This window comes from Elgaria multicarinata, chromosome 2, assembly GCF_023053635.1.
Source record: "Elgaria multicarinata webbii isolate HBS135686 ecotype San Diego chromosome 2, rElgMul1.1.pri, whole genome shotgun sequence".
Lineage (NCBI taxonomy): Eukaryota > Metazoa > Chordata > Lepidosauria > Squamata > Anguidae > Elgaria > Elgaria multicarinata.
Genome location: NC_086172.1, coordinates 113,032,639 through 113,058,609, shown reverse-complemented (window position 1 = coordinate 113,058,609; position 25,971 = coordinate 113,032,639). Strand labels below are relative to the sequence as shown.

Here is a 25,971-nt window from a genome sequence, read left to right as displayed (position 1 = left end):
CCCCATGACAACAAAAATAAATTTAAAATGTAAAGGTATACTTGTAGCCGTAAATGGAGCTTATTTTATACTGATTTGGGCTCCTACCATTCAAAACAAATCCCTTCAGAATGGCAAAAGCAATGCTTCTACCTGGTTATGCTTCTACCTACATCCTTTTCATTTTTGCTTACATGATTGTTGAAAATAGCAACCTGTTTCCTCACTGCTTTTGCCTGCCTCTTTGAAATTTTGTTCATTTCCCTGGATTCTGAAAATTAGCCTTTGACTGGGTGTGACCGACACAATAACCCAAGTTGGGTTAAATAATCCATGGTGGGTTATTTAATCCACCGTGGATTATCATGTCTTGTGGTGGGATTTTTTTAACCCATAGTGAGTTATTTTGGTAAATAACCAACAATGTGCAGAGTGGGTTATTTAAACTACCATTGGTTATCATGTCACGTGGAGGGCACCATTGGTTATTTTTGTTGGCTACAGAGTCACTAGGCAAGAGAAGTCAAAGTGGAGGCAGCTGCTCTGCTCGGGCCGGTAGAACTCCACTTTCAGCACCAAAGGATGATGGGATACAAGTAGGAAGACTGAGAGGAGGAGGAAGAGTGGATGATCAGTTAGTCAACACACCGTGAATTAATAATTCACTTACAGTTGCTTATAGCTAATTCATGGCTGGTTTTTTTCTCTGATCCTGTGGGGGATACCTGCAAAATAACCAACTGTGAGTTGACTATTAACCCACTGTTGGCTATCGTGCTGTCCGGACGCAGCCATAGAGAGCTTATTGCACAGCCTTATTAGAGGTATGATTAGAGTCTAGCATATGAACAAAAAGCACATATACACTTACATTTTCCATGCTGTTTGCATAGCTGTTAGACAAATAGTTCTGTCTCAATGAGCATGTAGTTATTGACACCAAAATTGAAGATCATGAGAAAAAACATCCAGCTAGGCTTAATTGAAATCACCTAGGGCCCTTTCTACACCTAAGGATTATCCCAGGCAAATGGGGGGATCGTCCCTGCCTGCTTCCGGGATCCCCTGTGTGTCATTTGGATGCCCAGGGATGATCCCGGGACGATGCCAGGAAACAAGTCAGGTGTAGAAACGGCCTAGGCTTAAAGTGCTTCACTTTGACTGGATCATGCTCTGTATTTTCTTCCACAGGAACATTTATTTTTCATCTTTCTTTCTTTTTTTAGAATATATATATATATTCTTCTTGATATATATATATTCTTTGGTACTGAAATATTTTTAAAAACTGAAATGTCAGGCTCTTTATTTCCTCCAGCCCAGCACTTCAAGGATATGTGGACAATGTCAGTGTGATCACTGTAGCACAGAGCAAATCAATTGGATGTTTAAAAGAAAAGTGCCGAACACAGTGCCAAGAACAGTTGGAATAATTGGCACCAGAAGAATGACCAGACGTGGGTGGGTGTATCCACCTAGTTAGGACTGAGACATGCCATTGGATGAGAGACGGGGTGGGAAGAAAGTTTTCCTGCTGTTGCCTATTCCATTCTTACACAGTGCATAAACACTCCAGGCTGTAGTCATATTTCATCAGGAAAGTATAGTAACATGACTTTTTAAAGGATGCATGGGCTTTCTCTGCACCGTAAATGCTTTCTGCACGATTCATCAGGTCAGACACACTAGCAGTTTCCCCCACCCTCAACGCCTGATTATTTGGCAATTACTTGGCCTGTTTTTTAAACGAACAACTGCACAAGTTCCATTGCCAAAACCTTTCTGAAATATTCCTAAATGGCGTCACTTGAAGGATTTTAAACAGCCTGTTCTCTGAGGTTGTAGCTCCAGGCTGTACCGCATGGGTGGGGAGTAGAGGCGTGGCAGGACCACATAGACAGACAAATGTTAACTGGCACAGAACTCAGCTATTTGTATTTTTATTCTCTCACCTTTCAGCCAAACGTACCTAACACTTCATCCTAATTATGCTTACCAAGGAGTAAGCTTAACAGGTTTCCATGGAACTTACTTCCAAGTAAGCATGCTCAGAGGCGTAATAAAAAATGGACTGCTTTGAAAAGGGCATGTTTATTCACAGTATCATCAAAAAGAAGATTCACATGACTAGTCAGCATGTTCCCAAAGTTTGGATGCTGTGTATTAAACACTAAGCTTACCTCTCCCTTTCCAGTAAATTGTGTTTTATCGGAAGTGAGAATCAGCCCTTTGACTGGCAGACAGCTAAAGAGTGTGACAATAGACTGAATGGGGAAGTAAATGACTATCTCTGACATTATCCCTCCTTTTATCATTCTCCTGGTGGTTATGACATTAAAGGGTATGTTTGTTCACAGTTGTCGACAAAAATAAGACAGTATTTTCCAAAAAGTAGAACAGTGCCTGCTAAACACGAAACTGGCCTCTTCTTTTCCAGTTGATTGTACTTGATAGGATGAGGGAATCAACCCCTTGACTAGTAGAAAGCTGAAGACTGGGTGGGGAGTAAGCTACAAACTTATATTAGCAGTATCACCCCATTTATAATTCCCCTAGTGCTTATAATGTCAAGGTCTTCTTCTGGCAAGCAGCACATTTCAGTTACTTCACTGCTTTCAGTTTCTTCACCACTGTTTTAACTTAGCACCACATTTGATCTTTTATTGTAGTTCTACATTTGTTCCAGGAGTGCTACTTAGCTATTGAGGGCAGAGAATTCCCCGTTCTGAATTCCAAACAGATGTGATCATAGTTTATGAGTGAGATATTTCAATTGCCCCAGTGGGGGTGGGAGCTAAGCCAGATCCAGGATTGCAGAGAGGCAACCCAAGGCAAAACAGTCAGACGGACGAAACACAGGTCGGAGATCAAAAGGGGATTCCCCTTACTTAGTGCGCTTTGGCAAGGGACAGATGGTGCCAGCTGAGTCTGTTTGTGCACTGCATACCACCACATGGTGATGAGGGAGCCATGAGAAGCTGGGCACCCAGGCAACACTGGCAGGAGCAGGTGGAACACTGTGCCTTCCTCAGTATGGAAAAAAGCAAAATGCTCCCTCCACCTCCCAGGGAAAACTAACCATACCCCAAATCTATAGCCCAGATTCCCTAATCCAACCCTCTGAAAGCCTGTCATCTCCCTCACAAAGCAAACCCAGTGACAGTTATATTCTCTCTCACTCTCTACTGAAAATGAAACAGCCAATCAGATGACACCATTCAAATAGCTCAACATTCTAACTCCCCCCTCCCTCCTACTTACCATTGCCTGTAATAAAAAATTCTTTGGCTAAAGAAGCAACATGGCCCCCATGGAAAAACACCTTTTTAGGTGATACTTTACCAGTATCAGTTTGTTAAAGATACACTTGTTTGATGCAACCAATACAGGGGTGGAATCAAGCATTCCTTGGTATTCTGTCGCGGAAATCAAGCTGGTTCTTTTACCTAATGCCCACCAGTATAAGAAAATGGCTTTATAATACATACATCATAACGTTCATAGCTTCTTGCTTAATTAAAACCTATTTTTTAATGTTACACTTGCTGCACTAGCTGTTGTTGAAATAACATGTCATAAGATAGTTAAACCGTTGTGATATTTCTTAAGGCAAGCTAACCACAACTAGGAAACAGATGGAGAAGTAGTTCCTGTAGCTATTGAGATACCAATTATGGTGTTTTAGTCAGAACAGTAACAGAACTCTGTATATGCCTAGGTGCTTTGCTATTTCATTGGTTGTTATATTACTGAGCTGGATTATATATGATGATTTGGTGTATTATGATTGGTAGGAAGGTTCTGCCATTGTATCAGAGGGAACCTGACCCTATAAATATGTTAACATTTCCTGAAATTGCTGGGCAGTTCTTCAGACTGCCACCCTGCAGCGCTGCTTGTAATAAAATCTTCTAAGGAGAGAGAAATTGTGTCTTGAGAGTCTGTGACCACCACTCAGCGAACCACAGGGACCCGTGGTTTCGGGTTCCACCACAATTCCATCCATTAATATCCTGTTTTCCCCCTCCTCCTAAGCACTCAAAGCAGTGTTGTGGCCTAGTCTTCCACCCACCCACTTAGCTTACAGTCCTCCACCAAGGTATCACCGGGGCATTCCAGCTAGCCTGCAGGGAATACTGGGAGTAGCCTTCCTATTTGGCTCTGTAAATCCACTATCCTAAAAGTCAAAGGTATATGTGAGAACAACAGCATGCACCAAACTGCTTCCAAAAGCTCCACTACTATTTATTACAACTCACGGAGAAAGTTTGCATGTTATGGTGGCAATTCCTGGGTTGTTTAACCAAGGAATTATGGGGACGAGAGGAGTGTGCAAACCATGCACTCATCATTTCCACTTTTAATTAACCCAGGAATGCCCCATGACATGCAAACCCAGAAACATTGGGTCATTTATGGGTTAAACCATGGGCAATTATACAGTGCATTGGTACCATGAATTACTGAAGTTTTAAGCTGTCTGGCAAAGCTGACTGTGTGAAACTGACTTTAAAAATTGAGGGTGTATTCAAGGCAGTGTATGGTAGCCCCTCCCCAGGGGGAGACAATGACTCTAGCCTCTGTTGGCTTCTAGATGTATCGGTACATTCTGGATCAGTTGTATGAACGGTTGTACACGTTTATATTGATTCCTGTTATGTTTGATTAGCAAAAATCAAATTCAGGATATGGTGGGTATGTACAATTGGCTCAATGTGTCCTAGTATGGCTGGAAATCAACATGGCCCAGGCTTTTCCCACGGTCGCCATGTGTAGACTTGGTTGTGAGAACAATCCCTGCCAAATCTCCATCATTTTCCTTTGTTTTCAGTAAGAGCTTCCGCAACAATTCCTCAGTTACATTCAACTCTCTGAGGTTCTCAGGGTCTTCGTAATGCTTAAAAGATGACAAAATTCTCAAGATAATAATCAACTCTAGAGAAAAATAAGCAAGAATGTTGGCCCACTTCTGCACTTCTGTCATTGTCTTACTGCTTTTGCTTGCTGCATTTCAAAGCCACACATTATTACAGGGTGGTGAACCTGTGCCCCTGTGGGTGTACTACAACTCCCATCATCACTGACCAATAGCCATACTGCCGGGTCCAGAAGCTTCAGTTGGTAGAAAATATGGCTGAAAAAGTGCTGGGTATTATGAACATATTATGCCAGTACTTTTTCATCTTCACTGACACCCGATCCATTTCTGGCCCAATTCAAAGTGTTATTTTTTACAATTAAAGCCCTTAGTTTGGGATCTCAGTACCTGAAGGATTGCCTCTTTCCAGAGGTACCTACTCTTACCTTGAAATCATTTTCTGAGGCCCTTCTTAGAATGCCCCAGCCTAGTGAGGTACAGCAGGGAGCTCTGAGTGCAACCTCGCCAGAGACCCACCTGGTGTCTACTTTAATGTCCTTTTAGCACCAGGCAGATTCCTTTTTATTTTCTGAGATTTCTTAAATTGTGCTGTGGTTCTTTATTCATCTGCTCCCTGCTTTGAATTGATCGTTTTGACTATGATTGCTGAGTTTTTATTTACAGCATTTGATTGCAAGACGTATTTTAATACTTTTTTTTTTTACTCTGTAGCTGCCAGAGAATTTTCTGTTATGAGGTGGTCTATACGTATCAAGCCCAAATATATTTTTCCTACACTGGAATTTGTTTCCACATAACCCCAAACTGAATTGGGGAAAATTATTGGTTTATTCTAGTGATGATTCCCAAAGTGTGATTTTTAGGAGAGATTAGAGATGTATTATGTCGTTTCACTTTCTAAAGCCAATGTTAGATTGGTGCCCCAACCTTGGCATAAAACAGCTGCATGCATGTACGCTAGTTTCTATAAGGATCTCTGCTGTGGAGCAGATAGTGGTGATTTGCAGGAACAAATACCCAGAATACATTTAGAAGAAGAGTCCAAGCTCAAAGTTTGACTAATGCTTTTTTATGTAATAGCCAAATTTCCCATTGCGTTTGCATCCTGTCTTTTTTATTCTTTCAGATTCAAACAGTCACCAAGAAAGTACTTGTTCCTCAAGAAATCGAAGAACCAGCCAATGTTACAGACTCCATCTTTGCCATGATGAATGAAACAGAAGTGACTCCAGAACCCGAGATGATGATTAAGAAAGGCCTTGAGTTTAAGGATGGAATGAATGTCTTGGGTATTATTTTTTATTTTATTATTTGTATTTATGGGACACCTATCAAAATCCCTAGGCATCATACAAACATCGGCAGTATTAGTCAATGAAAATTTACCACCATCTCGTTTTAATTTGAATGATCATGATTCTGTATCAGGTTCATAGAAGGTTACAGGAATATAAGCAGTGGTATCCAAGGGTAATGTACCATCCCCTTATCCCCATTGCAGTCCCTTGTGTCCCTAGAAAAGCCTCTCCTGGGTGCCAGGAGAGGGATAGGATACAGGGGTGAGGAGTGGAGATTGTAGTGGGAAGGGAAAATCAGGGGAAATCCAGCTCAGGGAGTCTAGTTTTCCCCAATTCCTCTTTCCCTCTCAACCCTTTGGCCAACATCCCAGGCCTTTCCTAAGGGTGCATGGGTCTACAGTGGGGAAGAAGGGGTGGGAAATTCCCCGCATGTGAGCCCTGCATTGGATGCAATGCAAGGACGTTTCAGTCATGGAACTGATCTTAAGGGTGACTTCAGAAGATTACTGGGATGTGTTGACTTCATTTTGATAGAGCCTTTGTACTTTTAATATTCTAACATTCCTCCAACAGGTCTCATTGGGTTCTTTATTGCTTTTGGTATTGCAATGGGCAAGATGGGAGAACAAGCTAAGATGATGGTGGATTTCTTCAATATCTTGAATGAGATTGTAATGAAGTTAGTAACCATGATCATGTGGTAAGTCAAAGTCTTCACCTACTGAGATATACCAAATAGGGTGACCCTATTTTGGAAACCAAAAAGGAGGACAACATGGTCGGCCCCCAGGGGGGCGTGTCCAGCACCAAGGGGGCGTGCCCACCCAAACATAGCCTTGGTCACATGTCTGATTTTACAGCACACATTTAAGAGAAATCTGTTCTACATAATCTTAATGTTAAAATCACTGAAATAAAGAACAAGTGAGACATTCAATATATCTGAATTTAACTTCACTCACTCCTACCTTTGTAGGTTTTGCTGTACTTTGAAGCTTTTGCTATACTCTGTGTTACATTCTCCCCTTCCCTCAAATATCTTTTCTGACTGTATCTTCACTCATTGCAAGCTGCTGTTGTTGTTAACAGGGTTTGCTACTGGCCGGCCGGATGGCTGGCTTTTTTTAATTTCAATTTTTAAAAAAAGCTTGTGTATAATTGTCACAAGTTTCTCTACTCTAACATTAGGGTGGGTGTTGTGGCAGTGAACACTACTTTGCCCATTCACACTTCTCACTTATATACATTAGCTTCTCAAGGCTAGTGTGTTGGCACCACTTCGCACACCTAGACTTTGAACTCCTGTCTACTTCCTGCACAAACATGCGACTCTGAGACCCTCTTCCTAATGCCCTGCGTTTCATGCCAGCACCATGGGGCTAAGTTACAATAGATGTCTCTGGGTTGTCTGTGCAGCCTCTGTTGTCTCTCACTCTTAAGTCATTGCAGACAAACCAAAGCCTCCAGCCTCAAACAATCTCTCTCTCTCTCCCCCAAAGTCTCCCAATGGTCCAGCTAGGCTGCACTCTTGTGGCTTGGGATATTGCTTATTGCAGGTTATTGCTTAGTCATGTCTGGTGACTCTTACATTATTATTATTATTATTATTATTATTATTATTATTATTATTATTATTATTATTCTCCCACCTTTTGCCCAATACTTTAAAAACCTCTGCCACCAGCCGCCTCCACCTCCTCTCCTCCTGCACAACTTTGATGCACTCTTTAAACACTCTGCGTGGCAAGCCAGCCTCAGGGCCAAGCTACAGGTGCATCAGGGTTGCCTTCAGCCTCCCTCTGCCTTATGCCAGCCTGCCAACATTTCCAGCCTCAAATAATCCCCCACTCCCCTCTCTCTCTGCCAAAGTCTCCCAACGGTCCAGCCAGGCTGTGCACTTGTACCCTGTGGTGGGGGTAGGGCAACAGCTTATAGCTTGGTTGCATCCAGTGATCCTTGTTTTTTTAAAAAATAAACTCCACCACCAGCTGCCTCTGCCTGCACCAAAACTGGACTCTGAGACACTCTTAAAAAGGCTCTGTGTGGTACAGCAGCCTATCAGGACTTAGCTACAGCCATCTCTGAGTTGTGTCTTCAGTCTAACTCTGTCTCTAAGAGATATGCCAGCTAGCCAAAGCCACAAATCTATCTATTTTTCTCTGGTGTGCATTTCAAATGTTCTGCATTGCATCCCAGCAGTGCAGTCAGAGCCTAGCTCACAAGTGTACAAAGTGAAGTGGAAGGGAAGTGATAGCGAAGCAAAGCAATGATATGCCAGGTTCCAACATTCGCAGCAACAGGGCATCCACAAAGAAGAGAGCCTTTGTCTCGACTGGCACCTTACTGTTGGTCGTGAGAGTTTTTCTCTAAAGATGACCCTTCATCACCCATGATGTGGAAATTTGAGGAAAAGGCCTCTGGCCCATTCTGGTTTGCCTTGTGGGCTGCTTTGACTGACCTCTCCTTTCCCACATTTTGATTTGTGGATGCCTTGCCTCTGCTGAGCTCCAGGTACCCGACTGCACACCAAATCTGCAACAGGAAAGGTGCCTTGCTTGCCCAGGAATTCTTACCTAAAGACTGGAGATCCCCTTAATGCCAAAGGCTGAAACTGCTCAATGTGCAACACCCCAAAGAGGAGGTTTGACAACCTGAGTTTGAAGGATATGGCTCCAGCAGTTTTAAAAAACAATAATTTTAAAACTTTGAACTTTTAAAAAAATCCTAAAAAAAACAATGGAAGAACAGATCTGATTCAAACTTGGCATGGCTAAATCTCTCCTTAAGAGCTATCATGGTGCCAACTTTCAGCCCTTTATCTTTAAAAATGTCATTTTTAAAAAATAATAATTTTAAAACCTCAATTTTTTAAAAAAAAATCCTAAATCTCAATGGATGAACAGATCTGTTTCAAACTTGGCATAGCTAAAGTCCTTGTTAAGAGCAATCATGGTGCCAAGTCTGATCTCTATCTTTAAAAATAACATTTTTTAAAAAATAATATTTCTAAATCCTCAATTTTTTTAAAAAAATCCTAAAAATCAATGGATGAACGGACCTGTTTCAAATTTGGTACAGCTAAAGCTCTACCTAAAACCTATCGTGCTGCCAAGGTTCATCTCTTATCTTAAAAAATGATGATTTTAAAAATAATAATTTTAAAACCATTTTTTTAAAAAACATCCTTAAAAATCAATGGATGAATGGATCTGTTTCAAATTTGGTGTGGCTAAAACTCCTATTATGGTGCAAAGTTTCATATCTTTATCTTTAAAAATGTCAATTTTAAAAATAATAATTTTAAAACCTCAATTTTTAAAAAAAATCTAAAAAATCAATGGATGAACGGATCTGTTTCAAATTTGGTATGACTAAAGCCCTACCTAAGAACTACCATCATGCCAAGTTTCATGTCTTTATCTTTAAAATGACGGAGTTATAAGCATTTTTGTTAATTCCCATTAGAGCTGCCCTTTGGCTGGGGAAGATTGGGAAAATCCAGATTTCCCCTCCCCCTCCCTGATTTGTCATCAAAAACCTGGACAAATCTGGGCAAATCCGGTCATATGGTCACCCTAATACCAAACCCTATTGTATCCTAGGTAGAGATGTGAAGAGTTGGAGGAGGAGGGGAATTAGGAAAAATGAGGGTGGGGAGGGGGCATGGTTTATTTTTCCATTCCACTCCACTCCACTCCCCATTTCCCCTCTGTTTTCTCCCCCAGGCCTTCACATCTCTAATACTGGGTATCTTTTATTTTTTATCTCTCATCTTCAATTTCTGCAATTACATATTTCTCTATATTGGTTTGAAACTGCAATCATTAACTCGTATGTTTGTTTTCAAAATGTGCATCCTGTTCTTACTCCAAAAAGCTCAGAGTAGCACACATGAGAGTTATTCATTTTATCCTCACAACAACTAGGCAGACAGAGAGGAAGCATGGGTGGGGTTCACCCAAGGTCCACAAGGTAACCGCTACACCAACCCGCATCCTGGCTCATTCGAGAATTGAAAGAGGTTGTTGCTTGGTTTCTGTATATTTAACTCAATGCCTCATGCTCACAGATTTCCTGTACCAGAAAACATTGTGTTGACCTCAAAAGAACTAGTAGCGAGTGAGCTATAAAACGCTCCTCTGATGAGCTTGAGTCAGACCATTGATCCATCTAGCCCAGTATTGTCAACACTGACTGGCAGTGGCTCTCCAGAGCTTTAGGCAGGATTCTACCTCTACCTGGAGATGTGGGAGATCGAAACTGGGACCTTCTGCATGCAAAGTATGTGCCCTGTCACACTGAGCTATGGCCCCTGTATAGAGGGAGATGAGATTCCTTTCATTTATATCCAAAAGTACGTTCTCTCCAGATATTTATGGCTACTCTCCAAGGAAAAAGAGCCATCCCCTCCAGCAACTTCGGTGATTTATGAAACTCTCGTGAGCCCTATAAGAACATAAAACAAACCTGGGCATCTGGTGTGGATGCTTTGTAACAATTTCTGTAAGAATTATCCTCAGTGAATATTTCAGGAAGGAGACTGCATGGCACCACCTGCAGAAACAGTGTGGAAAACAGTGAATGTGAGAAGCTCACAGAGAGGTGATCAATTGCTGCTTCTGAGTAATGCTTAGTTCATGCTAAGGTCAGATGGAAAGCAGGCATCTTTTTCACTTGTTTCAGTCCCCCCACCCACCCAAAATCAATATGTATCCAAAGTGAAGAGCAGGGTAAAGAAAGTTTTACAGTGAAAAACAGTTAATGTTAAAGTAAATGTTAAAAATGGGTCATTAAAGAAAGCTTTTCCACTTTCCATGTCTCCATTGGTTCTGACCTGAGTGTTTTTAGCACTTGGTCCTGGGTAGGAGGAGGGCTACTTTGGGACTGTCTATATGCAGGGAAATCCCCATGGTGGCTGTGGACCCATGCTCTGTCGGTTAGATGACACAGGCGCAGGTTCGCCACTACCGCTGGGCTTCCCCATGATGCTACATTTTGAAAAAGTCAGGATTTACCCCGACTTTCTCAAAGGGAGCGACGTCAACACGGGGCTTCTGCCATGTAACGTCACTCTGCAGCAAATTTGGGGCCAACCTAGGAGAGGAGTCTGGTGGAAGGCGACCAGCAATTGGTCACCTTCCACTAAGAAGAGAGCAGGGGCAGCTCTGGGACCCAGATGGCCGCCCAGAACCCCCACGCTCCCTGCTCGGTGTCAGGATTGCCCAATGCCGCCCCAGGAGAGGGAAAGCGCGGGATTGTGGAGGGAGGCGACGCCAACCCAGTGCCATGAAGACAGCACCTCTATTTGTCTGTGGAAGGTACAGACAAGCCACCAGTTCACTGTATTTATTTATTTATTTATTACATTTTTATACCGCCCAATAGCCGAAGCTCTCTGGGCGGTTCACAAAAACTGTAATGACTGGGATGCCATTTTGAACTACAGGAGGGGATGGATCATAGGAGATATACAAAAGAAACAAAAAAAAATTGCTTCTCCAATTTTATCAACAGGTGTTGTAAGTTGGCCAACAAGTTTTGATGCATATCCTTTTAATGCCCAGACTTAGTGGCACAGGCAATGAAAACTTCAGTAACTGGAAGACAGCCCTGGCAGCCATTCCAATCTGCCTGGCAGGAAACATCACCGTGAAGAAAGGTGTTATGGGGTGGGGGACTGGACCAAGCCTTAGGGTCTTTCTCCACCCCCCAAAATTATTAGTGATCTGTCTTGCAAGCAATGGATCCTGGTGGCTCCGATTACAATGGGGCTGTGAATCCATTCTGTGTTTCGGTCAGAACCAGCCAGAACTCTAAATAACCTATCTAAAGTGGTGAACTTTATCCCAAATAGTCTGCAGCATCTTGGATAGGTCCTTTAGAGTTTTGACTGATTCTGATTGAAACCCAGAACGGATGCACAGCCCCACTGAAATTGGAGCCACCAGCTTTCACTGTTTGCAACCAAGGACTTGGAAAAATCTATGCTCTTCAAAGGAGTGACTGGGCTGAATCCCAGTGCTTATTTTCTCCTCCACAGATTTAATTGCTGTCCTAGTGGGCAGGTGCTCTATTAGAGACCTGGGGACCCTGGACAGAATCAAGGCACTCTCTCCCTATCCAATACATGGCCAGTGCTGTCATGGTGCTCTCCCAGCCACTTTCTGCAGCCTAAAGCAGCGCAATCTCATCTCCCATCATCAGATAGTGAGGGCGTTCAGGGATGGGAAATGTTCTAACAAAAGGTGGCAATATTATTATGGTAAAAGTTGCATAGGCTTGCACAAACTGTCTATCTGTGGTGAATAAGATTAAGCTCTTGGCAGGTAAGCATCTGTAGACTGGAATTAGTTAGTTCCTTTTTTCTCTTGAGACTTTCAGTATGCTACTGCTGATGAAGATAGCTAAGTGGGACCCAGAGGTCGTAAAATATTATTGGGATAATAACGTTTGTGAACTTATTTGCAAGGCTTAACATTGCTGTCAAGAATTCTGCCGTGCTTTGCCAGGTAATCCTTATAAGCATGATTTCTGGTTAATTACTACAAAACTTTATTTATCAAGATTCTCTGTCTACCCCTCTATGTGGCCAAATTATTTTTCCTTGAATCAAAATTTGGGTTGTTGAGGTCATCGTCCTTCGTGATCAGAGCCAGTTTTTCATTATCAGTAGAAAAGTCTCATGGAAAATACTTTCAACATTCCAAGATACGGAGAAAAGCTGTGGATGTCAGGCTTGATCAGAGATTTCTCCAGTGACCCAAATGAAAGGATACAACTGGACGGAATGCAACCTGGCCTTAACAAATATAGTGGATGAACAACTTCTATGTGGGCTTAAAAAAAAGGTTCCATTCTTTTCTTTATGTGGGACATGGTCTTGTTTGCAGTGTTAATATTGTTAAAAGGTTATATAGACTTCATGTGTCTTAAGGGAAAAAAACTATCAACTTTGAAATGATAGAAAATGGGATGTGTAAAGGACAAGGTGACAATTCTGATGGTTAAATCAATTTTAATCATGAGAACAACCTCAGGTAGTGCATTTGTATACTTCTATCAAGTCTTCCTTATATATCCACTGGGCTTTTTGTGGGAGTAGAGTAGGGACAGTGGAGTCTAGAAGTTCTGTTTTCGGTGGGGCTGTGATTCCATTCCATTCAGCCAGAATCAGCCAGAACTATAAAGAAGCTATCCATGGTGCTAAACTCATTTTGAGCCAGATATATCTTTAAATGCATTCCTGTATATTATTATTATTATTGTTGTTGTTATTATTATTATTATTATATTTTGTGTCTTCTAGGTATTCTCCACTGGGCATTGCCTGTCTCATCTGTGGAAAAATCATTGCTATCAAAGACTTGGAAGTAGTTGCTAGGCAACTTGGGATGTACATGGTAACTGTGATCATAGGCCTTCTCATCCATGGCGGGATCTTTTTGCCTTTGTTGTACTTTGTCATAACAAGGAAAAATCCCTTCTCATTCTTTGTTGGCATATTTCAAGCATGGATCACTGCTTTAGGCACTGCTTCAAGGTATTTGATATAAAATGCAGCTTTTGACTAAAGATTTGACAAATAACTTCCCCCTTTCTTGGAATCATATTCCCCACCCCCACTCATGCCCCTAGGATTGATGCTGCTGCAGCAGGGTTTTTTTTAAAAAATAAATAAATAAATAAATAAATAAATAAATGGGGGGGATGAACCATTGGTAAATTCACCTCATATTTAAAAGTAAGACCATCCCTCTGAAAGCTCTTAGAATATCATCCCCAAAAAGACTGGATTCAGTCTTCATGGATGTTTCCCTTCCTCAATGATTTTTTTAAAGCTGAACTGAATACTTCAGCTGAGCATTAATATTTACAGAGGGAACAATGCATGTGGTGCTACTGTAAATACTTTGAGTTGGATGTATTATTATTATTATTATTATTATTATTATTTATATAGCACCATCAGTGTACATGGTGCTGTACAGAGTAAAACAATAAAATAGCAAAACCCTGCTGCTTAGGCTTACATTCTAATAGAGATGTAGAGAAATGACACTGGAAGATGGTGGGTAGAGAGTGACTTTTCCACAAGCATCCCCCCTCAAAGGCTCTATGTGGGCTGCGGGGCCCTGTTGAATGGGCTGAGCTGTGACATGGGAGCCTGAGGGGGGCTTTCAGTGAGTAGGAAACCACTTTTCAAGGGGCTTGGGGGACTACTGGAAGGGTGGAGAGTGGGCAGGAAAGACACCTTCTGCCCATCCCCTTCTTCCAGCTTATCTCTGGATCCACCATTTTGTTTATAATACTTACCCCAGGGGATGTTCAAATCCTCATGGAATGGATTTCTGCCTGAAAACTATGAACCCCTCCACTCCACTCTGCCCCACTGCTCCTTTCACAAAAATGAGATTTTGTGTGAAGCCATCTTGAGCACCAAGTTTTGGGGAAGAAATATGGAATATAAATGAAATAAACAATAAATGTAGACATATTTGGGGAGCAAAAATAAATACATAGAATTTAGTTGAGCAATTGCTACTACCTTATCAATTCACCTAAAATGTAAGATAGCTATAGGCTCTACAGACCTAATGTTCTCCTCCTGTTTTACAATTTCTCTTCTTCACATATGTACAACACTCAAACACCCAGAGTTGGTTCATTGCATTTGCATTTATTGCATTTATATCCCACCTTCTTTCCTCCAAGGAACCCAAGGCAGCATAAATAATCCTCCTCTCCATTTTATCCTCACAACAGGCTTGGCTATGGGAGCGGTATATAAGTGTAATAAATAAATAAATAAATAAACAAACAACAACCCTGTGAGGAAGGTTGGGCTGAGAGGCTGTGACTGGCCCAAAGTCACCCAGTGGGTTTCCATGGCCAAATGGGGACTAGAACCCAGATCTCCTGACTCCCAGTCCAGCACTTTAGCCACTTGCTGTGGTTGAAATCATTGCTTCAGCTTGTAGCCTTCTTTTCAGCCTTCTTTATAGCTGCTGGAATCGGGGGGGGGGGGAGGTGGAGAGGGCTTTTCCAGGGTTCACCATGGACAAAATGGTGCTATAGGCAAAGGGCATCATTGGTGACCCTCTTAGGGAGGTCAGAGAAATCTGCAATGTAGTCAATTTGACCTCCAGATTCCTCAGTGGACCAGCTTTTCCTGAGTTGCTTGGATTCTGTGAACTTGCAGACATTTTTTAAACTTTCCAGAATTTTATGCAAATTTAGTCATAGAAAACTATGTAAAAAGCATGAAAATGTATATTCTGAGAGGATTTGTGCATTGGGGACACACACATTTTTTCAAGTGCAAATGAGCAGACGATAGAACCAAAGGTATCTGAGAATCTGCAAAGCACATACAGAAGAGAATTTTTACAAAATCCATACACCCCTAGTCCCACTTTATTTGTTCAACCTTTGAATAGCTTACTTTTATTTCATTTGTAATCCACTGATGACTCTGGCGCACACTTTATCTGCATTTTTTCCTAGTGTATAAGTTGTTCAATTTGCATGGAAATAGCCCATGATTGGTAGTCCACCCACCTGACAAAACTCAGTGTCGTTCACTAGAGTTGTGAAAATTAAAGGGGAAACCCCAGAAAAAATAGCTGTTGGGGGTGGGGGGACAGAAAAATGGGTGCCTCCATTTTTACACTGGAATTTTTGGAAAACATTTTTTTCACATCTCTGTCAGTCATCTGCCAATATTTCTGATCCCGGGCTTCCCTTTAACACCAATTTCAGTGTAGCTGCTGGACTGTTTCTGGTTTCCCTCTTCTATAGACTCAGAAGTCTGAGATGTCCTTCAATCAAACAGCACTTTCTGCTTTTCCTTCGAACAGCTTCTTCTAAGTCTTTCCGACAGAAAAAAAAGAACTCTTTTCTTTCTCAAGTTTCAAACAGATATTCTCAGCTATTGTCAGCCCCCCCTTTCCCAAGTATCTCTATGAAATTACTTCTCTTTATTCTCCAGTTTCCATGGCAACCAGAAGTAGCCAGCAACCTGCGTTTTATTAGGGTCCAAGCTTGGGGTTTGGAAGAATACCCTTTACGGGGACCTGGCCCAGGCTGCAACCCTATTACCATGAGGAGGGGAAATTGATCTAGGGAAGCTGTGGGCTCTCCCACTAGAGGTATTCAAGAGGCAGCTGGACAGCCATCTGTCAGGAATGCTTTAAAGAGGATTCCTGCATTGAGCAGGGGGTTGGACTTGATGGCCTTATAGGCCCCTTCCAACTCTCCCATTCTATGATTACATGATTCTATGATCAGCTGTACCATTCTTAACCCCCACATTTTAGAAAGACTCTGAGATACTAGTCACCTTAGACATTACTATCCATATTTGGCTGAGTAGGTTCTACTTCACTTAAGTCATCACTTGGGTTACAGAGGAGCAGGGATAAAATAGCTTTTTCAGAGCACATAAAGGTGAATGCAAAACTTCCTCCCTCTTGCCTCTTCCTAGCTTGCCATTCCTTCCTGCATTTCAAAAGGACAAGCTGCCCTCACAATGGCCTTTTAAGTGTGTTCAGAACTGCTTGGATGAGCCACAATCTGCACTAGAAATTGTAGGTAAAAATGCCTTTCCATCACTCTAGAAATCCTGCAAAGTACTGCATTGCTTTCTGGTTAATCCACTCACTTAGCGAGACTAAAAGCTCAAAATCAGCCAGGTGTGTCTGGTTCCAGGCCCATCTGAATGAACGGTATATTTCTTCACAGGCAATAAGATTTTTGCCATTTCAAAGCTGCTGCCACCAGTTGTAATACTCATTTAAGGGAACATATTGCTTTGAGATCTGCAACTTAAACCAGTGGCGCAGACCTCTGTCATAAATACAGGAACTTCCAAAGCAAAAAAAGACAGAGAAAAGACAAAGAACAACAAGGCAAGACAGAGAAGTTTAGCTAAGGATATGGCACAGCATCATCTAGTTGGTTGGACATGTTGCTCATGTAATCACTACAATAAACTTTAGGAATTTCAGTTCTAATGATTTGGTGCTATATAGGCCAGTCCTGAGGCACTATGGGGAAATCTCATGACGTGTATTATTGTAAAATGAATGCCAAGGCAATTTAAAAGCTTTCATTCAAGAGAAATAGAGCAATGGTTGCTTCTTATCTCTGTTAATGTGCACAACATACTTCCTTGTATATCCAGAGTTCAATGAAAAGGATACAAAAGACTTTCTGTACTTTCCACTATAGATCCAACACATGTAAGTCCAAATTAGAGATGATGGTAAACAAATCATTAGAAATCTTGACACACACACACACACACACACACACACACACACACACACATATATATATATATATATATATATATATATATGGGTTGTGCACTCTGCCCCCAAATTATCTGGTAACCGCAAACATCCGCGGAGCATTCGATCTTCTAGAACGGAGGTTGGCCACTTCCAAACCCATTGATTAATATTGGAGCGAAGATGTGCCCAATTGAGCATCTAAATTCTCTGAAATTATCCTGCTCTCTCACTGTCTCTGTCTGTCTGTCCCTGTCAGTCTCTGTCTCTGTCTCTCTCTCTCTGTGTGTGTGTGTGTGTGTGTGTGTATGTATGTGTATGTGTGTCTAAATTGAATATTTCCACATTTGGAAGATGCTGAGGGGTAGCTTTGATATTGACTTCTGTGGCTAACCAATTAGGAATTGCCACAGCGCTATCCGTGACTGTATTCTCCTCCAATTGCAGTGTTCAGGGGAGTGGGAAACACTAACTGGCTGCTAATTCTGGCTGTGGTGGGGGCGGGGGGGGGAGAGAGAGGGAGTGTATCTCTGCTTGGACTCATAGAAGTCAATCATCCACATTTCCACATTGAAAGTGCTTCTGGGCTGACTGGCATTGTGAGTGAGAAAGCTTATTTATTTATTTATTTATTACATTTCTATACCGCCCAATAGCCGGAGCTCTCTGGGCGGTTCACAAAAATAAAACCATTCAAAGTATAAAACAACAGTATAAAACCATAATATAAAATACAATATAAAAGCTCAACCAGATAAAAACAGCAGCAATGCAAAATTACAAATTTAAAACCATGTTATTTAAAATTTATAGATTGTTAAAATGTTGGGAGAATAAAAAGGTCTTCACCTGGCGCCTAAAAGCATATAATGTAGGTGCCAAGCGAACCTCCTTAGGGAGCTCATTCCACAGCTGGAGTGCCACAGCAGAAAAGGCCCTCCTTCTGGTAGCCACCTGCCTCCCTTCCTTTGGCAGGGGCTCACGGAGAAGGACCCCTGAAGATGACCTTAGGGTCCGGGCAGGTACATATGGGAGGAGGCTCCTACACCTGAGTCAGGAACAGGCAAGCTCTTCATTTCAGTGGCTGGGCTCCCAGTGTAGGGGGGGGGGGGTCCAACCTGGTACCCTCCAATAGAACTGGAGGGTACCAGATTGGAGAAGGCTGGAGTGGATTTTTTTTTAAAAAAAAAAAATCCTTAAAAAATCAAATCATGAACTGATCTGATTCAAACTTGGCGGGGCTAAAGCCCTCCTTAAGAGCTATCACAGTGCCAAGTTTTATCTCTTTATCTTTATAAATGAGGGAGCTGTAAGCATTTGATTAATTTCCATTGATTAGAGCAGTTATCTGAAAAGGGGTGTTTCTCCAATGGGTATTCCGATGGGGCACAGTAAGAGGGAGCCACTCCGAAATCGGGGCAAAGGATCACCTCAATGGAGCTCTGGCTCAGGTGGAGAAAACCCACCTTGCACACCCCATATATAGATAGATAAATATAGATATATATTATGAAAATCTTGATGAAAATCATTCACCCATACTGGATAAAGCCTTTCCATATAAGATTGCAATCCAGCATCCCTTCCTTCATGCAGGGGGAAGGATCCCATTGACTTTTAGACTACTATTCTAAGGCTCGCAGCCACACGGGTGGGGAGGACACTTTTCATTGGGATCACAGTCGGGAATGGAAGGGTTAAACCTCCCTGCACACTGCTTTCAGAAGAAAAAACACCTCCTTGTTCCTGCTATATTTTTTTCTAGCCGATGTGTTTTCTAATTATACATTTAGCATTATGTCTACTTTGGCCCTCTTCTGTAGTTATCAAAGCCTAAACATTTGCAAGGATATGGACTGCCTTGGTCCAGTGGAGGCCAGTGGCTCCGACATAGTGAGGCAGTGAATCTGTTCTGGGTTTCATTTGGAACCAAAGGCACATTGGATAGCTCCTTTAGAGTTCTGAACTGGTTCTGACTGAAATCCAGAGTGGATTCACCACTCCACTATCAGAGCTACCAGCCTTCACTGGCTTTGTTATAAACTTAGGCATAAACTTCATTAAGTTTATATCTAAGTTTGTATAGCTAACTTTATAGCCATAGGCTCTATTTCCAGAGCAGAGGAGGGAGACATTCAACTGGTTTGGGAGAGACCTGTTTGATGGGTGTTTGAGGTGGCTGCCATCTCAAAGTGTCAATAAAGTTATCTGATTGTCCCGTGAAGTCAACATTTAATATATAATATCCCTGCTTCTCTTCCATTTCACTTGGCTCTTCAGTGCTGGTACATTACCTGTTACCTTTCGCTGCCTTGAAGAAAACTTGGGCATTGATAAGCGTGTGACAAGATTTGTCTTACCTGTTGGGGCCACTATTAATATGGATGGAACTGCCCTTTATGAAGCAGTGGCTGCCATCTTCATAGCACAGATGAATGGAATTGCATTGGACGGTGGACAGATAGTCACTGTCAGGTGGGTTTCTTGTCCTGCACTAGTTAAAAGCTTGAATATTCTGTAGCTTGATGTTTCCAAACCAGAATGAATACGGAAGCTTTCATTTCATAGCATCTTCATTTTGTGAAAGTCACAATTGTCTGAAATTTCCCAATACCATCTTGAATAACCATTTACCCACAAGTAGGACAACCTAACAACCTACACATGGAAATTACCTAGTTCCCCACAAGAAAGTGATTACTATGCAGCAGCTTGTAGCATGTGAAGTGACCCCATACTCTTGTCTAAAATCTAGTTTCAAAGATCATCTTAATATGTTGAATAGAGATTTTTATTGTACTCGATTGTAAACGCAGGAAAACTCAGATTAACTCCAGTTAGCTTGGATTAATGAATCACATTTTGTTTTCACCCAAAAACCTTAAATGGGAGTATTTATTATAAGGGAAATGATTTTGCAAAATCATTATTTTGTCATTCAAAAGACAGCTGCGTTAATTAAATAAAAAAAGCTCAACCAGAAGGCTCTTAAATACAAAGTATTAGAGGCTCTCCTGAATTAATGGGAAAAACTGCATTTCTATACAATTTGGAACAGTTCGCAGCCAGAGCCTATTTGTGCAATTCCAGTAATCATAAGATAAATATTTAGAGAAAATTCCAATTAAACAAGCAGATGTGTTTTAATTTTACAGCCTGACAGCTACCCTTGCCAGTGTTGGAGCTGCAAGTATACCCAGTGCAGGACTGGTAACCATGCTTCTCATCCTCACCGCTGTAGGTCTTCCCACGCAGGACATCAGCTTACTTGTTGCTGTAGACTGGCTCTTGTAAGTAACATCAAATAAACTATTTTGAACTTTTTTTTTTCAAAATCGTGATTAACTGCACAGTCGGTAGTGGATTAACTAACTATGTGGGTGTCAGTTCCCCCATTATGGGTAATACTTGATATGAGCAGTACTCTTGGGTCTCCAGCAACTGACCACTGTGTGTGCAATAATCCATTTAAGGGAAATGCATGTGAATTGGTTGCAATATCAGATTGTAGCAAACTTATGCAAGCTGAATAATAAATTCTACTCATGCCCATTGTGGCCAGTTCTTTCTGCAACATGGGGCATCCCTAACTATTTCAAATTCCTTTTCTTAACCTGGAATGGCGTGAAGTTGGCAAAATGGATAGAAACGTAGGCCTGAACCCAAACAAGTAACAGAGCTTTGCATGCCGCAATTATTCCCTAAGGAAAATGTGCCTGCAAACAATGATGTGGATGAGCACGCATTTGCATCTGAACCTTAGAAAAGTTCAGGCTTATCCAGACTGTACAGGGCTTCCAGGACTGCAATGCATGTATTTCTTGGTATGGTCATAGATATATATGCACATGCCTGCAGAAAGCCATCCATTAGATTGTTGGTTATGCCCAGGGTTTGCCGTGTGGTTCATGCAGATGAGTGACACAGCACATTTCATTCTCTGCTGTCTAGTTTCTTGCCAAACCCCTAATCAGTTATATAATTTATGAAACTTCCCATAGCCACCTACCATAACATATTCAATAGTTTTGAAGTTCGGTTTATTTGGGCATGTTTGGCATATTTCTATGCTTTCTTCCAATTAACAAATTCTCAGGGTGGCTCACATATTTGGACAACAAAATACATCAGAAATCAATAATTAAAACACAGTACTAATCTTAAAATTGCAGAAGCGACACGGCACGGCATAATAACAAAATCCAGCCAAACAATATGACCATCACTTAAAAACCAACTTCAGTACACACTGGAAAGCCTGCACAAATAAGAGAGTCTTCTCCTGGCATCACAAAGACATCAAAGTTGATACCAGGCGAGCCTCTCTGGGGAAAACATTCTGTATGCATGATGCCACAACAGAAGAAGCCCTCTCTCCAGTCCCCACCTGCCTGACATAAGAAGGTAGGAGGATTCAGAAATGAGCCTTTGATGACATACATAAGGTTCAGGCTCATGTTATAGAACTCAGATGTTGTAACACCTGCTGTTACAAAAATCGTATCCCAAACTAGGGTGAAATGAATGTTTAGACAAAAAAAAGTCCTACAACTTCTAGCATTTCCCAGCCAGCTATGCCTGGGGAATGCTTGGAGTTGTAGAACTTTTTTCTATCTAAATGTGCACAGGATTGCTCCATTAATTACCTGGAACTCTGAATTTTGGAGAAATGAATAGAAAATGTCACTGCAGATGGGAAACCAGGTGGGGCTCAACAGCCAGCAGAGAGGTGGCAAAGGGGTGGGGGGAAATATGAGTCTTGTAAGTATATTCATAGAAAACCATGACTCAAAGTAGGACTATGGGGACCAAATTCATACTTTAAATACATGTTTATATTGGAACAAAAATGAGCCAAGACTTGTAGCTAGTAGGAGGATGTTAAATTAATGTGTGTATGTAGACGTTTGTTGTTTCAAGAAAATGGAATTTTCAAAGACGTCACTTGACAGAGGAGCCCTGCCTCCTTTATGGACAGAGTCCAGAGCAGAACTCACCAGCAGAGGCAAGATACAGGGTGGGAAGGCAGGTCTAAAGGCTCTCCATTGTTGTTATCAGATCTTTCTCAGAGTAGGATTAGGTAATGTTAGGGTAAAAAACAAATGCCTGTCCCCTGTGGGGAATTGCAGTGATGACACGTCCTTCAATAGAAAAGGTCAGGTAGAGAAAAAGCATTTCAAGGGAGTACATAAAAAGGAAGCTCACACCTTAGAAGGCCTGAAGACATGCAGTGGAGAAATTGGGAGTTTTGCAGTCCAGTCCTATGAATACCTTCTTACAAATAACTGAGAAAGTTTTCAATCTGATGTACCCAACCATTCTTGAGGCTTATTTAAAACTAATTTTTACATTATTATTTAAATAAAAACATAGTAATCTATATAGCATATTTAGGGTATAAATATTCTATACTCCCCCTTTCTTTTTTCTTTCTTTCTTTTTTGCTTGTAAGGGCAATAACAAATCCGACATGGAAAGACCTTTGGTGTACTAATTTTGTACCTGAAGTGGCTCCAGATGTGGTTACTAATGAAGTGACTGTAAGAAGTAGTAACTTTCTCTATGGCCAATGGCTGTTGTTAAACTTGTTATGATGCAAGTAGTCTAAATTCCAATGCATCTTACTTTTTGAGGTCAGTCCAGATTGATTCAGCACATGCTCATATACTGTGAATTGTTTCACCATGCATGCAGAATAAATACTCACCACCAGTTATGTGAATAAATTGAGGCAACCATCAAATAAAGAGGATTTCTGGGGACAAAGGTACATGGCAAATATAGGCACACAACCAGTCACTATGTGCTAATCAAAATGAGTTGATAAAGTCAATCTCATTTGAATTATTGCACCAATTCCCCAACACCAGGCATATGAATTGTATCAGGGACAATTGTATTAGCGTTCCCCCGCTAAAGTTATTGGCGGGGGAATACACACACAGGAGAAATATATATTACTTTGTAATTGAGAAGCAACTGACCATACAGTGTAGAGGCCATAGATATAAGATATGACAGTTTTGGGGAAGTATTTATAGACTGAAGTTGATGAAACTTGGGAAGAATGAAGAGTATTATGACTTTTCAAAATAAAGATGATGAAAAACTTTAAAATAGTTATTCTTCGAAATCAAATCTTGTTAAGAAAACAAAAGTGATTCACAACGATAGTTTATAAGGATTCAAACATCTCCCGTTTTATTACATTGCATAGATCTTGATTCAAAATTGCTATAGCACTGTGTTGCAAAGTCCATCTCTACAAATATATAAAACAGAATGGATCTATTTTGTCTTATGCGCTCTGTGGGAGAGGAGAGGTAAAGACTTAGGGCTTTCACAAAGAGCTCTTTTTAAAAATTTCTGAACTCTTCTCTTTTCTAGACTTAACAAATAGTGGCATTTTAAAGAACAGTGCTATTTGTCCACAGCTGGAATTAATCCAGTATCATTAGTGGTAGCCAAGAGCTGTAACTTTCCAAAGGGGAAATTGACAAGCTTAGTAAATGTCACAGAAAGGTCTCCAACACAGAGATGCTATGCCCTGAAAAACAAGGAAGTAGGAAGAAGAGTCTTGTGTAAATTGTTCAGATCGAATTTCTAGAACATTTGCTGAAATGTAGAACTACTCTTGCAAATTTAGCAAGAATATTTTATTTTCCTTCCCTTTTGGTATTGCGTAAAACTGAGCCTTTGGCTTTATGACCCCAAATCATCCACTGGAAACAACATTTTAATTTTAGCGCTTAGACCCAGTGCTAAATCATAAAGTGAAGTAGAATGTTGCCCAGTGTAAATGGAATGGGCATCCTACAAAGGCTGTTACACATTACCCTTCGTGGCATCAGTTTGCACCACAGCTTCAGAAGAAGGGGGAAAGTTTCTGCACAGCACTGTAAAAAAATACTGATGTGACTTGGAGAAAATCACCACATGGGTGACAGCACAAAAACGTGGAGGCAGCCACCAGGGGGAGTCTTGTGGCTCCCTAGGAAGTGAAGGTTGTCTCACTCATCCCTATTAAAACTAGGCCATCAATAGGCAGCTTGTTTAGAGTCAATGGTTTGTTATGAGTATTTCACATGCACACAGCAATATAAAGATCATATGCTGTGTTATCCACCCACTGATCTCCATTTGGTGATGCTTTACTGAATGCATGCAAAATGCAAAAATATCACCCTACACTAGATTGCTGATCTGTGAGGAAGTCAGTTTCTCTGTGTTATCTCCCCTCACTGAAGACAAAAGGGGAAGGCATTTTTATGCATCATTCTAAGTAACGCAACTTGTCACAAACAGCTGGGCATAATCTCAGAAGGGAATTTATAAAAGACTAAATGATCAGGAACCTATTAGGGAGGGGAAGGGTGGGGTGGGGTGGGGGTGAAATGTCACTGCTTGATACAAGTTTAATGTAATATCTGTTTTGGTCCTCAGAGAGTAGCCATGTCGTCCCCCACCCCCACCCGCCATTCTTAAAGGGGCACAACATGGCTACCGTTTCGGGAGCCAAGCCTAGAGTAGTTGCACAAACTTATGACATATACACCTTGAAGCTTGGTAGGATTGGTTCATGCCTGCACAGATCTTCCTGTTTTTCAGTATGAGAGAATCTGCAGTCATATCACCACTTGACCATACCAGATGGGCCTTTACAAGAATAAATTAGCACTAAAGTACTGCTGGATTGGGGGGGGGATTTCTCTGTACAAAGTGAACATGGGTTATACATTTCTCAGAGATCCTAAGACTCTGTGGGAACAATCAGACTTAGAGGAAAGTAGGATATGAATTGCCAAAGGAATGTATACATTCCTTAAGTAAAATAATTAATACAAATCAGAAGACATTGTGATACTAAGTTCTACTTTAACTTCGCATTGCTCATTTTTTCTGATCACGGATCTATTTCAGCCTTCCACAGTGTAAGCTGATAAACTGATTTTTCTCTGCTTCTTTTGCTTGTTTGTTTCTCTTACAGAGACCGAATGAGAACATCTGTCAATGTTGTGGGAGATTCATTTGGAGCTGGCATTGTCTATCACCTCTCCAAAGCAGAGTTGGAAAACATTGATGCCCATCACAAAGGGCACGAAGATATCGAAATGACCAAGACTCAATCCATTTACGATGACCTGAAAAACCATAGGGAAAACAACTCAAACCAGTGTGTTTATACAGCTCACAACTCTGTCATAATAGATGAGTGCAAGGTACCTTTCACATTTATGGATATTGAGACTTGCATCTAGCCGTTCATACTTCATCTCCCCTCCTTGTTTTTTAACCTGCATGTAACTTTTTTTTCATTTATCACTAATAACAAGGTGACAACACCGATTGCCAGACATTAAGTATGTTGATAAGTTTAAAGATGTGGGTTTGTATTTTATTTGTTCTTTTTGGCAATATTGTTTAAATTACAAATGCATGCAATGTTTACAAATAACATTGTGTTCCACAATGTGTTATGGAAGGCAATATGATACGGAAGGAATATTCCATCATATTCCATTCT

General features: G+C 41.1%; 1 protein-coding gene across 1 annotated transcript in view; it reads left to right on the top strand.

Annotated features, from left to right (window-relative positions):
* SLC1A2 (solute carrier family 1 member 2) overlaps positions 1-25,971 on the top strand; it is a 115,869-nt gene that overhangs the window by 85,355 nt on the left and 4,543 nt on the right. The window contains exons 5-10 of the mRNA XM_063117423.1: positions 5,985-6,147; positions 6,730-6,856; positions 13,463-13,696; positions 19,728-19,922; positions 20,603-20,737; positions 25,435-25,666. Of these exons, the coding sequence (XP_062973493.1) occupies positions 5,985-6,147; positions 6,730-6,856; positions 13,463-13,696; positions 19,728-19,922; positions 20,603-20,737; positions 25,435-25,666 (1,086 nt within the window). The remainder of the gene's footprint in view (positions 1-5,984; positions 6,148-6,729; positions 6,857-13,462; positions 13,697-19,727; positions 19,923-20,602; positions 20,738-25,434; positions 25,667-25,971) is intronic.